At 39.8% G+C, this 15,946-nt stretch overlaps 1 protein-coding gene across 9 annotated transcripts in view; it reads right to left on the bottom strand.

The window, feature by feature from the left end:
* Nucleotides 1-15,946, bottom strand: part of COL25A1 (collagen type XXV alpha 1 chain) — a 335,822-nt gene that overhangs the window by 159,438 nt on the left and 160,438 nt on the right. For 8 of the 9 annotated variants that reach the window (XM_075421352.1, XM_075421351.1, XM_075421355.1 and 5 more), the window contains exon 3: nucleotides 6,694-6,738. In XM_075421352.1, coding sequence (XP_075277467.1) covers nucleotides 6,694-6,738 — 45 coding nt within the window. Of the gene's footprint in view, nucleotides 1-4,602; nucleotides 4,611-6,693; nucleotides 6,739-15,946 lie in introns of all 9 variants that reach the window. The other variant, XM_075421360.1, reaches the window with a different exon arrangement.

Genomic DNA, 15,946 nt, shown 5'->3' with positions numbered 1-15,946 from the left:
CCTAAAGAAAACATGGGACTGATACTTGTTGAAGGTGGTCATCTGACTAATAGGGATGAAGAAAAAGCAGAGGCATTCAATGTATTTTTTTTCCTCAGTCTTTAATAATACTGATAGACCTTGGGTGCCTGGTCCCCTGAGTTTGAGGACAGTGACTTTCCATTTGTGGACACTGAAATTGTAAGGGCCCAGCTGTATCAGCTGAATGTTCACAAGTCCACGGGGCCTGATGGGATTCAACCCAGAGTAGTGAAGAACCTAGTGGATGTCATGGCAAGACCCCTCTCAATCATCTACCAAAGGTCTTGGGAGTCCATGGAGGTCCCTGCTGACTGCAAGCTAGCCAATGTTACTGCAGTCTACAAAAAGGGCAAGAAGGAAGACTCAGGGAACTACAGACCTGTTAGTCTAACCTCAGCTCCTGGAAAAACTATGGAGAAGATTATACTGGGTACTGTTGAAAGGCGTTTAAAGAATAATGCAATCATCAGGCACAGTCAATGTGGGTTCACAAAAGGAAAGTCCTGTTTAAGTAATTTGATATCCTTCTATGATAAGATTACCTGCCTAGTAGATGAAAGGAAGGTGGTGGATATGGTTTTTCTGGATTTTAGTAAGGCTTTTGATACTGCCCCTCACAGCATCCTTTTGGACAAGCTGTCCAACTGTAGGATGAATGGGTTCATGGTGTGCTGGGTGAAGAACTGGCTGAAGGACGGAGCTCATAGGGTATAGTGAATGGGTCTACATCTGGCTGGAAACAGGTCACTGGCAGTGTTCCGGGGGCTTCAGTTCTAGGGCCAGTTCTGTTCAATATTTTTATCAATGATCTGGATGCAGGAGTTGAATGCATCATTAGGATTTTTGTTGACAATACCAAACTGGGAGGTGCTGTTGACTCTTGTAAGAGACAGCAGGCCTTGCAAAGGCATCTAGATAGATTGGAGCATTGGGCTATGATCAGTGGGATGAAATTTAACATGACCAAATGCCAGATTCTGCACCCAGGACAGAGTAACATCAGGCACAAGCAGAAATTGGGCAAGGAGTGGCTGGAGAGTAGCCCTGCAGAAAGGGATTTGGGAGTGATGGTTGGCAGCAGGATCAACACGAGCCAGCAGCGTGCCCTGGCAGCCAAGAGGGCAAACCTCATCCTGGTGCATCCAACACAGTATAACCAGGGGGTCAAAAGAGGTGGTTATCCCACTGTATTCAGCATTGGTGTGGCCTCACCTTGAGTGCTGTGGGCAGTTCTGGGCCCCACAATTTAAGAAAGATGTGAAGGTCCTTGAATGCGTCCAGAGGAAGGCAACAAAGTTGGTGGAAACGCTGGAAGGCATGTCCTGTGAGGAGCGGCTGAGGACTTTGGGTTTGTCTAGTTTGGAGAAAAGGAGACTGAGGGGCAACCTCATTGCTCTCTACAGCTTCCTGAGGATGGGACGTGAAGAGGTAGGTGCTGAGGTCTTCTCGCTGGGATCCAGTGACAGGACGTGTGGTAATAGTTCGAAGGTGCACCAGGGAAAGTTTTGACAGCACATTAGGAAGAATTTCCTTACTGAGAGGGCTGTCAGACACTGGAACAGGCTTCCCAGAAATACATAGGCAAATCAGTACGGGAGGGCCCTCCAAGCTATACTATCGAGTGCTTAAAGTAAGACCATTATCATACTTGAACAGTCATTATGTTGTGCGTATGTATTGTCTCTAAAATGCACACACCAACACATTTTGTTGCTTGGTTTCTCATACACACATGGCAGTAGGCTTATACTTCCTCCCTTGAGTGGGACACTGCAGTCAGCTTGCCTGACTACTTGAAAAAAATATATTATTAACACATTTTGGAAAGATGCATTATTTCATATATATTTTTTTTCAGGCAATAAATCCCAAAGATATGAATGAAACTGACAGAAAAATGAATTACAGCCATTATAAGAAAACTACTCCCTGATAGACAATGTAGCCAACTGCTAGGACTTCTGTAATAGCATTTTACTCTACTCAAAATGCACTGAGTGAAGCAGTCAAAAGAAACAGGACACAACTAAAAGAAAGGACTTAGAGGTTCCATATGGTAACTGTACATTTTTCTAATATGGAAAATTGAGATGCAGTATCTTGGCTAAATAATTTTTTTTAATTAAAGTAAAAGATTAAGCTCATATGCAAGAATGCAGAAACTCAACACAAAATATGTACAATGTCAGACAATCAGCGTATTGCATTTATGCATTGTAAACACTCAGGTTCTTTTCAAGAACTTCTCAAGGGTGTTTTGCTTTGTTTTTAAAGGAAACCCCTACATTTTCTAAGCATCTGAGAAACAGAAAAAAGGTCTTTTTGACAGTAACAAAGGAAAACCAAAATACAACAACATGACTTTAGAGTAATATATGCTATCATAAATATACAATTAGTTACCGGATAGCCATTTCGCCCTGGTAGACCCTGGTTGAATGAGATGAAATGGTATGACACACATTAACAACACAGTCATGACATATAACAAACATGCAGAGTACATTACTGGCAAATTATAATTTGCATACCTATTAATTTTTTATATGTGATGATATTACAAAGCAACAAATATGAAACAGGTACTACACAGTGAAGAAATAAGGCTTTGGCAATGGAAATGGTATGTTTTAACCTAAATAAACACTCTAATTAAAAGGCTACTGGCTACTTCTGATGCTTCCCGAAATTCTTTTTGTTATGAAGAGCATTATCTGTGTAGACATATAGGGCAATATGTGGTTGAAAGAAAAATGCCTTGTAGACAAGGGCAATATGTGGTTGAAAGAAAAATGGTTCAGTGCCTGGGTAGTAAAGTATTAGATACATAGACTGCCACTTGAACGTAGGTGCCAAAGACGAAATTTGAGAATGCTATAACAGTTCACAAAAAAAAAATTGAAAGCCCCAACCTTTGACTGTTATGACATGTGACACTCAGTAGTCATGAGGAAAATAAACAGAACACTGCAGTAGCCTTTGAAAATACAACATACAGCTAACACAATGCAGTGCTCTGTGGGATATATAAATATCTTCTATTTTAAATGAAAATAATTAGCACAGGTGAAAACAATAACTGAGCTCACAACTGTTGCCCCTATTCAGACTGTAAGTGTCTATGAAAATAAAAAAGTGAGTAAGGGACAGAAATTACATGTTTAAATGCCTTGTAGCAATTTAAACCTTTACCGCCTGTCAGCAAAATTAAATCTTGTAAGCTTTGAATACAAAACTTGGAATTTAAAGTCAGATACTTCTTAAAATTATTCAGTCTTGGGAGCTATTTCAAGTTTGTGTTAATACTGCCATGATGTAGACTTTTTTTTTTTTTAAATGGACCTATACTAAAACAGTAGGGAGCTGAAGTTAAAGACGTTTATAATGAGGCACACAGTGAACTCTTGCCACGTTGTCTTGCTACAGGAAAATCGCTTGTATTATAATTTACGGTTGTTCTTTGTGTTTCATGGGAAGACTGCAAAAGAAATTGGGGAAGTCAGTGTTTCTTTCAAATAAACAGTGCCGTATGCATTAAGCCTGGCTTTTAACTGATGGCTTCTTAAATGAATTTGCCACTATGAACTGCAGAGCACATGGTCAAAATCTTTCAAGGATAAGTACTATCACTGCTCAGTATATGCAGTTTACAGAAAAATTATTACATCACAGCAGAAATACAACCTACTAATTCACTATTCTCAAATATGCACGTAGCATAAAACAGACAGATAATCTGGTCCTGAAAATATTGTGGAAAAACTATGTCTAGCAAAGAAAAAAAGTAGTTTGAAGTCTGCAAACACTGTAAAAGAAATATGGTTTTAATGGTCATGCTTTTACACCATACGGTGCATATGGATGGCATGACAAATAAAAACGTTTGAGATACACGTGTTTAGTCCTGTTCTTCAAGTCAGACTTCTGACCTACCCTGGGAATATACAGCAAAGCAAAAAAAAACCCCAAACAAAACCCAATGAAAACCCAAAACAACCAAAAAACCCCAGAAGAGAGAAACTGTTTCCTTACAAACAGGACTGGCACAAGATTCAATCAATTTACTAAACTGAACAGTATTATTTAATACTTGTTTTATACAAGCACTTACTGGCTTCAGTAACAATTACACTCCAATGAGCTGGACAGCCTGTATACCTCTGAAGACCAAGGAGCCTGTACCCCCAGGTGGTAACAACTGCAGAGGAAGTTACTACCCAGCAAAAGGCAGAGTGATTGAGTGTGGACTTAAGATAGCATACTCGGACATTTTTATACTGCAGTATATTATCATCCGTTATGAAGTCACAAGCAAAATGAACATAACATACTTACGTGGAATTGTGATCCAAACTGCTATCTGGAGCACTGAATATAGTGCTTTGTTGTTTTAGAGACTTTTTTCTTAAGCAAATTTCTGATTAAATTATTCAGCTCCAAGATAATTAGTGTTTACACTGTATAAGGATAAATATCAAAATTCCCTCTTGCTGATACATGATAATTTTATCACGCTGACAACAGAATCTAACAGATTTCTCCCTGATTCTGGAAGAACCAACAATGTATCACTGTACTTACAGGAGGTCCTGTGGGGCAGGGGAGAGGGAAAGAGGGTAAAAAAGAGAAAAAAAGAATATGTAAGCTTATGAAGTTATTAAAGAAAGACACATACGTACAAAGCCAAGCACAAGGCCTCAGGATTGTAAGTGAGCAACACTGCTAATACACTGTACACATTTTCCCATTCAAGTACTTTTTAGATTTGGTTGTGCTTTGCAACTTGTAAATACGACTAACGCCTAAACGCATGCGCTCACCTTACCAACTCTTCAACTACAGTCATGCAATCTTACGCAAGTAGCTTCTCCATCCATTTCCATGCAATTTCATGCCAGTCCAAAAATACCAGCCATGGACTACAATTCATTTTGTCAAGCATATGTAACCACATCACCGGTTTCAGTTACCCATTGCCTTGACCTTTGATCACAGCTTGGCTGCAAAATTGCACAAAGTACCCTTGGCATTTAACCTTGGCATCTCGTCAAGACATACGTGCACCAGCATCTTCCTGCCTTCCAACTTTGCCTATGAGGGGAAGTTTCAGTGGCCACCTGACAGTGCTGAACTTTCTTTTCATCACCTTCGTTTCTCAAGGCACACATATAAAATGCTCCCTATTAAAAAGTCACACTTTGTGAAGTGATATTTGCACATTTTTTCAATTATTTAGACTCAGAGACTTTTGTATAGCAGTTCTTGGAAACATTATCAAAGGGCCACAAATCAAATCTACTATTTCAGTCTTATTAAGCTGAGCAGCTGCAGCTCCCCAATCAATGGCATTTTATTAAGCTTTTATGCCTCTCTCTAATTTCTGAATAAAGTGAAGTGCAAAAAGAGTATAAAACAGCAGCAGCTGTACTTTGAGATTGCTTTTAATATTGACAGCCTTTTTGGTTTTAACAATGCTATTTTATTGTCCAGTAACTAAGGTAATTTCTTTATCCTGGTAAATATTCTTGAATAGCAATTTAAGGTGTAGGTCTGCTTTTAAATGAGATCAATTTCCTTTATTAATACTTTAATATGTGTTTATTTGAGATGTAAAATGAATCAGCAACATCCTGCAAAGTAATTGCCAGGATCATTTGTAACCATAGAATTTCCTTCGGTACTACAGCATTTTTCTCTGTAGTCAATACTAAGCCAACATTGAATGGAAACACCAAGGTGATTTGTATTAACCTTTAGCAGCGCTTGGCTTTGGTTTTGTGATGCAGGAAAATACAGAAAAAGTTTTTAAGAGCCAAACAAATGATCATTTACAGAGATAAGAAAGGCTACAGAAGATTTACAAAGATCAAGTTGATTGGTAGATTTTCCTAACTGGCAGATTAGATGAGATAGCCAAGGAGATTAGAAATGCTCATTTCCTCCTGCATCACCTCCAGCAAGTTCACCTTTATGAAAAACTCAGTCCCGCAAGGCAATCAACAATTCCAATTCCTGCGAATGTCAGCAGGAAGAGGTGCTTAGCATCTCACAACATTGCCTCAAATGAAATTCCAAGCTCCACACCAACAGCGCGATCCTCTCAACAGCAACCTCCCTGGTACAGGGTAATGAACCAACAAATGTTTTTCTTATTTCCATAAGAACTTAATTGCCACTCATTTCTAGTAAACAACATTTTCTCTCATACAGAGTAGTCTACTTATCACGTTATTTCCTTGAGTACCGACACTCTTAACATAAGGAATTTTATTTTCTTCTTTATTTCCTTATAAAACTGTTTGCCTCAAACCAAGGGGGCTTGATGCAACACTGATTTATAGTACTCCAACTCTTAACTTACGTGGAATTATTCTAATTTGTGCAAGGGTGATAACACACCAAAATGGTTTGACAGTTACCAATGTGTTACCAATGGTACCATGTCAAGCATTACGAAGTGTGACTACAAATTAATGACACCTAAGACTAGAAAACTATCAGGAAGGTCACCAGGTATATGCCAAGGGTCACAAATTTTTACCAGAGAAGTTTAAGAGCTCTCTTTCAGAGCACACGAGCAATAAAAATAAAAATGAAGACATGCTGGGTACGCATCCACACAAAAATACAGACATCAAATTAACAATTTATCTTACAAAATTGAAAACTTACCAGTCTCTCCTCTTCTGCCCCGCTTACCTCTTTTCCCTGGAGGACCTAAAAAGAAGATGGTCTATTGTAACTTTTTTCTCTAAATTATATGTAGAATATCATTTGTGTTTGGATGTAAGGGCATTAAACACATGCATTACACGAGGTCCGGAGACTTTGACTGAGCAGGGGTAAAAGATAACCAGAGCAAGATTCAGGAAGTTGAAGATAAAACTGACAACCACATTACCCGCAACAGGCTCTTAGAACAAAAGGCTGGGAGAAACTTTAGAGGTCATCCAGTTCATTTCTCTTTCTCAAAGAAAAAGTTAACCGCATCTAAATTATTACTGCAACTTCCACTGGCATTTTTCCCCAGTATTTCACTGTTCTGACAAGTGGAACATTTTTCTTTATGTCTAGATTGCTGCACTGAAGCCCATCAATTCTTGTGCTTTCCACCACAAACTCAGAGAAGGAATTGTTCCTTTACCTTCCCTTCCTTCAAAACAAGTCTTTGTATTCCTCAGAATTTCTACACCATTCCTTTAATTTTCTTAAACCAAACTTATCATGGGGCATCACATTTCATCATATTCCTGTATGAAGCCCAAAGATTAGCATTTATTTATAAGAGCATGTCCTCTGGAATAAGCATCCAGCCTCCATCTGAAAACACCCAAGAGACGAAGAAACCATCGCTTGGCTTGCCATCCCCCAAACACTAACAACAGTGCATCTGGTGTTAGACACTGTCTAAGGTGCTTTGCTTCCAGTTTATATCTGTTAGACGTAACACAATGGCTTGCTCCCTGCATACTTTTTGCTAAGGAATCCTTTACTACTCATTGTCCTTTCTCCTCAAATATTTACATAGTATAGTCAGTGCCTGCTGCCACCTCTAAAGAAAAAATAAAATCATTTTTGTTCCTCACTTCTGCACTCCAACTTTCAACATCCTTTCCAAGTGCAGACATCAGTACAACATTCTTCCCCTCCTCTCGGTGACGTTGACATATTCTTCCTGAAAATGCAAGGAAAGTGCACTTGCACTTCTTGTACTGCTACAAAAAGAGGCAGCAGCTGTGGTGATGGCACCGAGTACTGAAATGCTGCTGCTCTGAAGGGAGAACCACAGGTGGGACCCTCAAAGCTGCTGAAGAGAGGCAAACACATGGGTGGAATTTCCAAAAGCAGCGATGCACGCAGGAACACAAATACCTCTGCTGTGGCTGTATCTCACTGCTTATAACAGATATTACGAGTACAGGTGTTTTTGTGCAAATAGTTAAGCAACTGTCTGCTACTTTCAACATTTACAAAATTTTACAAATAATCTGAACTATCATCCCATAGCTTTTAAATGCATATGAATGCCAAATTTCACTTTGCATTATATATTTGTGTCAATCTGGCTTACGAGACTAAGATGCTGAAGAGAAAAATTAGTGATAAAATTTATAGATATATGTGAAATAGCATTAGTTTTCCAGGGAAATGAAAGAAAATTGACTTTAAAAAAAGAAAAAGAAAAAAAGAGGAATAGCTCTTGCCTTGAAGGTAGAGAGGTTTATTCCCATCAAAACATTTCAATAATTACAGCAGTGGCATAATGCAATACAAGTTTAAGACAACAATATTATACAAAGCAAGAAAGGCATAGGATATTAATTATCAACAGAATACTTAACAAGACAAGAATATTTTGCTATTATATGCTGAAAAGTAGCAAAAGTGTCACTCCAGTGTAGCGAACTTTGCAAGTTCCTCCTGAAACACTCCAGTCTCTGCAAGGGGTATCTATGGAAACTTCTTACACAGGCAAATGCGTGTTAGAACGCATAAGTTTCTATACACACATACTTCCCCCCCACTCCCCAGACTGTGCTGGTTTTGGCTGGGGTAGAGTTAATTTTCTTCATAGTAGCTAGTATGGGGCTATGATGTGGATTTGTGCTGGAGACAGTGTTGATAAAACAGGGATGTTTTAGTCACTGCTGAGCAGTGCTTACACAGAGTCAAGGCCTTTTCTGCTTCTCACACCACCCCACCAACGAGCAGGCTGGGGGTGCACAAGAAGTTGGGAGGGGAGACAGCTGGGACAGCTCACCCCAGCGGACCAGAGGGATATTCCATGCCATGTGACATCATGCTCAGCAACAAAACTAGAGGGAAGGCTGGCCAAGGTGCTGCTGCTCAGGGACTAGCTGAGCATCACTTGGTTGGTGGTGAGCAATTGTTTTCATTTGCACCACTTGTCTTTCTTGTGTGTTATTTCTCTCTCTCTCTGTTATTTTCCTTTTCATTAGAATTTATTGTTATTTCAATGGTCATCCTGTTCTTATCTCAACCCATGAGTTTTCTCACTTTTACCCTTCCAATTGTCTTCCCTCCACCTCTCTGTAGAGTGAGGGAGTGAGTGAGCGGCTGTGTCGTGCTTAGCTGCTGGTTGGGGTTAAACCATAACACCAACTAACACTGAAACTTTATTAAAGTCCCTGTGCACGCACCTACCTCTGCAGTAGCCCTCAGTGGATGTTCCCTGGGCTATCCCCAAGCTCGCAACACAGCTGTGCAGGATTTTGGGATGATCACAAACAGGGATGTGTAGGAGGAACTTACAAGGTTCTTCACCAGCATATAACAACAAAATATTCTCATTCTGTTTTGCAGATTATTTTTTTATTTTATTATATTTTTATTTTATTATATATTATTTTATTATATTTTACTTTAACTGCACTATAGGTGTGCACGTGCACACACACAAACACATCTACTACCAAGTTTCCTTTTGAGAAAACAACAGAATTTTGAAACTAAAAAACTTTAGCTACAGACCAGCAAAATGCATAAAAGCCACTAACAGAAACCCTGAAGGTAACTTCATTTCTTCAAGCTACTAATTTTAGGAAGGAATTAATTTTGTCCCACAATCAATATTTTCACAGAATCACAGAATGTTCGGGGTTGTAAGGGACCTCTGTGGGTCATCTAGTCCAACCCTCCTGCAGAAGCAGGGCTGCCTACAGCAGGCTGCACAGGACCTTGTCCAGGTGGGTCTGGAATATCTCCAGAGAAGGAGACTCCACAACCCCTCTGGGCAGCCTGTTCCAGTGCTCCATCACCCTCAGAGGGAAGAAGTTCTTCCTCATGTTCAGACGGAACTTCCTGTGCCTCAGTTTGTGCCCATTGCCCCTTGTCCTGTCACTGGGCACCACTGAAAAGAGCTTGGCCCCATCCTCCTGACACCTACCCTTCAGATATTTGTAAGCATTTATAAGGTCCCCTTGCAACCTTCTCCTCTTCAGGCTGAACAAGCCCAGCTCCCTCAGCCTGTCCTCATAGGAGAGATGCTCCAGTCCCTTCACCATCCTCGTAGCCCTCCGCTGGACTCTCTCCAGTAGCTCCTCATCTTTCTTGAAGTGGGGAGCCCAGAACTGGACACAGCACTCCAGATGGGGCCTCACCAGGGCAGCGTAGAGGGGAAGGAGAACCTCCCTTGACCTGCTGGCCACACTCCTCCTAATGCACCCCAGAATGCCATTGGCCTTCTTGGCAGCCAGGGCACACTGCTGGCTCATGGTCAACCTGTCGTCCACCAGCACTCCCAGGTCCCTCTCCACAGAGCTGCTCTCCAGCAGGTCCGCCCCAAGCCTGTACTGGTGCATGGGGTTGTTCCTCCCCAGGTGCAGGACCCTGCACTTGCCCTTGTTGAACCTCATCAGGTTCCTCTCTGCCCAATTTTCCAGCCTGTCCGGGTCATGCTTAATGGCAGCACAGCTTTCTAGTGTATCCACCACTCCTCCCAGCTTTGTGTCATCAGCAAACTTGCTGAGTGTACACTCCAACTCTTCATCCAGGTCATTGATGAAGAAGTTGATGAAGAAGACTGGGCCCAGTACTGACCCCTGGGGGACACCACTAGTTACAGGCCTTTCCATGGAGCATTAAACTGCCAGTTTCGTAGCTGTGTCCAGTGACAGCAAAGAAGGTGCTCCACTTCACTTTTTTCTTCTCACGTCAAATGACAATCACTTCTAAGCTGTTCTTCTGAGATTACTAGGTTCAGATGTACATGTCAATCACCAGAAAAATGCTTATTATTATTATATTTCCAAAGTAACCACACCACTGAAGTTAGGAAGAATACTCTGGACTTACACCAGCATTAATGAAATCATACCACCATCCCTGACCTTTGGCTCCTCAGGGGCTACTCCTTTAGGGGCTACTAAGTAATGTGAATCCCTTCTCCCTCTCATTAAAAGCTTTATAATTTCTGCACTACTCAGGTCTCTATCAAGATCGTGGCATTTGAAACCTCTTAGAAATTGTGAGATGAGAGGTGGATCTTGCAAACTTCTACAGCGTTTTGGGGCCCATTTGAGGAAATAATTTCTGTATATTTATTTATTTTTATTACCAATTAAAAAAACCCAACCCAAATCAAAACATTTTAAGCAGTTAATCACAGATGGTTCTAGTTCACAAAAACATTAATGCTCACATTTAAGGCCATCACTAGATGACTTCCTAACTCAGAAACTACACAAGCTTTCATATTTTCCTGAACAGGCTGCTTGCTTTAAATCTTAACTGCTAACATCATCCGTTGCTACAAGAGTTTCCAGTTATCAAAACTCTGGGCATTTTGCTATAAATATTAATTTCCCATCTGTCTATGGTTTTCTAACTTTTTTGGAGGATTGGGGGGAGACTCATTGCAGCAAAAGGAGCAGTGAATAAAGGTATACTAGGCACAATGTCACCATACAAAAAGTCCACAGATTTTTACACTTTGCACAACATACGCAACATATGACAACTATTCTGAACTTTTTTGCCCAGGGTAAAAATCTCTTTAGAATAGTATCAGAAACATCTATGGTGAATTGAATTTAATCTATAGTATTTAAAAAGTTGTTTGTTTTGAACATCTTTTTATATTAAAAATATAAAACTTAGAAAGAAAAACAAAAGCTTGAATCTCACTGGAGTAAGCTGGGTTAATCAAGATTAATGATACTGAGCAATAAGCAAAAGCTAATTTATAGTAGCCAAGTTTGCCAATACATTGTTTTCTTGAGCTCACTTGATCTGCCTATAGGTAGGGAGTAAGGGTAAAATGCCAGAAGATAAGCTGGTTTTTATTGTTAACTTAGCTTAGCTTCAAAATATTTGAAACAATTTTATTCTTCCAAAAAAAATTTATGAACCAAATTTTTATGAAAAGAAAGTTTAGAAAGGATTTTTTTTCTTTCACATATCAAAAGAATTAATGCCACTGCTACTCTGTATCTATCAAGGGAATTTTTAAAGTGGATGGGCTGTGGGGTATATTTCCAAAAGCTAAGAGCCAATTACATATCTGAATTTATCTTCTGAAGCACTAGATGTCAGCTGCTCAAAAAGTTTTGCCTTTCTCACCTACCAATAAGGAACTGCCAAACAAACAAAAAAACCCCACAAACAAACAAACAAAATCCCATACCTCATACAACAGAGTTCAGCCAGATAACTTCTTTAGACTTTGACACTTGATGTTTTAACTGAGATACAAGCAATAAAAAGTAACAAGTCAGGCTGTAACAAACAATTTCTCATCCCTCCTCCAAACTCCTCCAATTAAACCTCAAAATTCTTCTCAATATTCAGTAGAAGTAGCTGCCAAAATAACTACCAATGTAGTACCATTGCAGAGACCATGTAGGAACAAGAATGGAACTATTAACAGGTTTTCCAAGACATTTTCAAAAATATTAAGCACAACTTTGGTGACATTCACCTTCTAGTAATGGGTATTCTAATCTATCCAATCAGAAATCAAATATTATAGTGATCCAAATAATAAATAATTAGTAAAGATAGAACTATGGTCAGATCATTGCTGTGGTCTTGGAGAGGTTGCCGCAATAAGCCTTATCTCTTTTTAACAATTTAATAGTTTGTGCTTTATGTGCACAGCAGTGCCAGATGTCTGCAGTGGATCCACTATTTTTATACTGCTATAGGGGAGAGAGATATTACCAGAGGAAAGCAGATTTAAGTTGTATGTACTCCACTATATGCCTTAGCATATACCAAAAAGGTCAGATAAATCAGTCACACACCTTTAGGGGTGGGAGTCAACAGGCCATCTTCACACTGTAGAAAGACTCAGCTATGCACTTAAGCTTTAATAGACAAGAGAATCTATCTTAATGTGATAGTTCAGAACACCATCAATCATAATTTTAGATCTATGCAGTTTTTTTAAAATCAGATACAATAGATAGAAAATACACTCTTTTAAAACATATTTATTACTGCATTTTTCCAGTGCTTTGGGCTTGAATCATGAGTTAAACTATGACTTCATTAATTTATTAAAGACACAGAAATGTAAAGATGGTGTATATTGTTCACACATTAGACAGCAAAAGCAGAGTTTTCTTCATTTCAGTTCTCCATCTACTTTCTAAAAAAGAGCATTTAAAAGCATGAACATGTTGTCCTTGCTCAAAGAGAAAAAGGACAGACCTACCAAAAGCCTAAAACAAGAATAAAGTTTTCCTTCTCCAAGATATATTTTTAGCTATAGAAGAAATAATTTACACTGTTATAATGCATATTTATTAGGAAAAACTGGGTTTAGGTTTTTAATTGGTATGAACCAGGGATGATGACTAAGTTACATTGCTTCATACCAGCTAAGAACTTCGAAAACAGAGGGACAGACAATGTGCAGTTTGCCTACATCAAGCTTTGGCTCCATAACTTTCCCTTAATCTTCTCAAGACTAATCCTATGCTGCTAAGTAGACAGATTCAATAACTAAGTGGCCCAAACTGGGAGAGGAATTTATGCTGTAACAGTCAGGTCTTTCAAAAAACCCTCATATATTCATCTTCAGAACTAAGGGCAGTACTAGCACATTGTTACACTGGCACCACCTGTATTATTTCATTTATTGATACATTTACAGCAAACAAATTCCACTTTTCAAAGCAGCAGACTGAAAAGAAAACTCCAAACTAATAAAAAACCCAAACATTTGGTGGATGAGACCTGGAGTCCCTCTATCAGCACCTGCCAGGAATGTCAAAATGCTTTGCCAGTTGGTCACCAGCTGATCTAGAAAGTCAAGTTTGTCCTAATTCTGCAAAGAAGTACAGTGGCATTCTCAAGTCAAAGGAAAAGGATTTATCCATTTTGAGTTGTAGCAAACTCTAACAGGTACTCACTGTCTCTGTAAGTATAAGCTCCTACACTAAACTGGTGCACGAACCTCAGGATAACGGAAGAGTTCAGAATCCTGTTCCTTGTTTTACTGACACGCAGGACCTTGCCCACATGTCGCTTGACACACACACGTAGATACTCTTCATGATAATGAGTATTCCGTGTGTACATGAAGAGAAGAATATTTTCCTGGCCGTCTCAAAGGACATCAACTTCACACACAGTTTACAGCAACATAAGATTTTGCCTGTCAAGTCAGAAAAATGAAATGGCCCAACTACATTCTCAGAGTAAATCCTGAGCAACTTTGCAGAAGTTAGTAGAAATACTTCAGTATCATTAGACATAAAAATGCCAACCTTGCTAAAATCATGTGATTAAAATATCTAGAAGTCAGCTTAACCAAACCATCCAAGCCACCCAAACTATCCTCTCCGATTCGACTGTTAACGCTGGCAAAATAACTGCTATTGTTGCATTTCAAGCTCCATCACCCTAATTTGGCAATGGATGCAACTCTCTTCTTTCCACTTCCAGAGTACAACCCAGCTGCCACCATTTAATCCCATTCCACATTCCTCCCTGTGAAACAAACACAGAAAGGACTTGCAGTACCGCGCTGAGCAGAGCCAGCCCCTCACTGCCCACAGGGCGAGGACCACGTCCCCAGCAAACTGACACGCTGGGGTTTTACAGCTGGAGGAGGAGCACCAAGCGACAGTGCAGGCCAGCGATGCAGGCAGGCAGTGGAGTAGGGAAGAATGGAAAGATTTCTATCTCTGAAGCTGAGCATGTTCTTACAAACACTGCACGGATCTATTACAGCCTACTCCATCAGCCTTTTTGCTCACCCCTCTTTTCTCAGCTTTTTTATCTCACATAACACTTGGACTCTTTCTTCCTCCCACTCTGCATAATCATCCCACCTGTCATGTCAGTCTTCTGCTTTGTACCTCAGCCCGTCTGGGACAGTCTGCCTGAATTTCCTACCTCATAAAATTATCCACCTTATTTCGAGCCTCAGCTGGATAAATAACATTCACTGTTTCACACACAGTACATCATCTTTTTGGCTCACCATGAAACATCATTGCATTGCAGGGCTTGGATCTATGTCAGAGCCTATTATGCAACTTGGCTGAGGAAACACCAAAATCAGTCTATCTGATCCACGGCAAAGAAATCTGACCTCCCTACGTGAGATTATTTGTACCACTTCTGTGCATGTTAAATGCCATCTGACCAGAGGCATCTAGCCAAACATCATTTCACTAGTACCAGATACTACTGAAGGAGCTCAAAGAATCCGATGATCATCACTTGCAAGATTGCCAGAACTGCGTATACACATATATATTCTCTCTTTTTGTTCTCTGGTAGTTAAACATGCTTGAAGTATGAAAGGTAACATCCCTTCCAAAAATTCTAACATCATTCAGTATTCTCATTCTGAATAAATTCTGTAACTCTATCAATGTCTACTCCTTTTTTCCCCTTAACCTTGCAAAATTATTGGCCTAAGAAACCCTGGGTGACAATAATTCACTGTGTAAAACATACTTGAAGAAGTATTTGTTTCTTTATGTCAACAGTAAGTTCACTGTCTCGTAAAATCACAGATGTCTCCTACCTTGTTATGAAACTTACATTCCTTACTCAGCTTCTTAATACCACCATGCTAGATAGTACACATATTTTTAAGATTTCTCTTGCTTGTCTCCTTTGTAAGGTGAACATACCCTATTTTTTCAATCTCTCCATCTCAATTTTCTCTATATCATAACTCATAATTATTATTACCTTTTCCTAAGCTTTCTCTGACTCTGCAAGGAGTCTTTCAGCATGATAAGACTGAAGCATCTCATGCTTTGTCCACAGTCCTGTGCTTTCTCTCCGACATGACTCCTACAGGAGGAGCCCAGATGCACGTCCAGCAGAGCTGCTCAACACCAGGAGTTGGCAGCTGGTGACAAACAGCCCAACACAGCCTTTCCTGCAGAGCCTGCCAAGAAGCATCTCCCAGCCCTCGCATTAACAAGCAATTTCCCAA

This window comes from Opisthocomus hoazin, chromosome 5 (assembly GCF_030867145.1).
Source record: "Opisthocomus hoazin isolate bOpiHoa1 chromosome 5, bOpiHoa1.hap1, whole genome shotgun sequence".
Classification (NCBI taxonomy): domain Eukaryota; kingdom Metazoa; phylum Chordata; class Aves; order Opisthocomiformes; family Opisthocomidae; genus Opisthocomus; species Opisthocomus hoazin.
The sequence above is the reverse complement of the archived record's forward strand: the minus strand, read 5'-3'. Positions and strand labels throughout refer to the sequence as shown.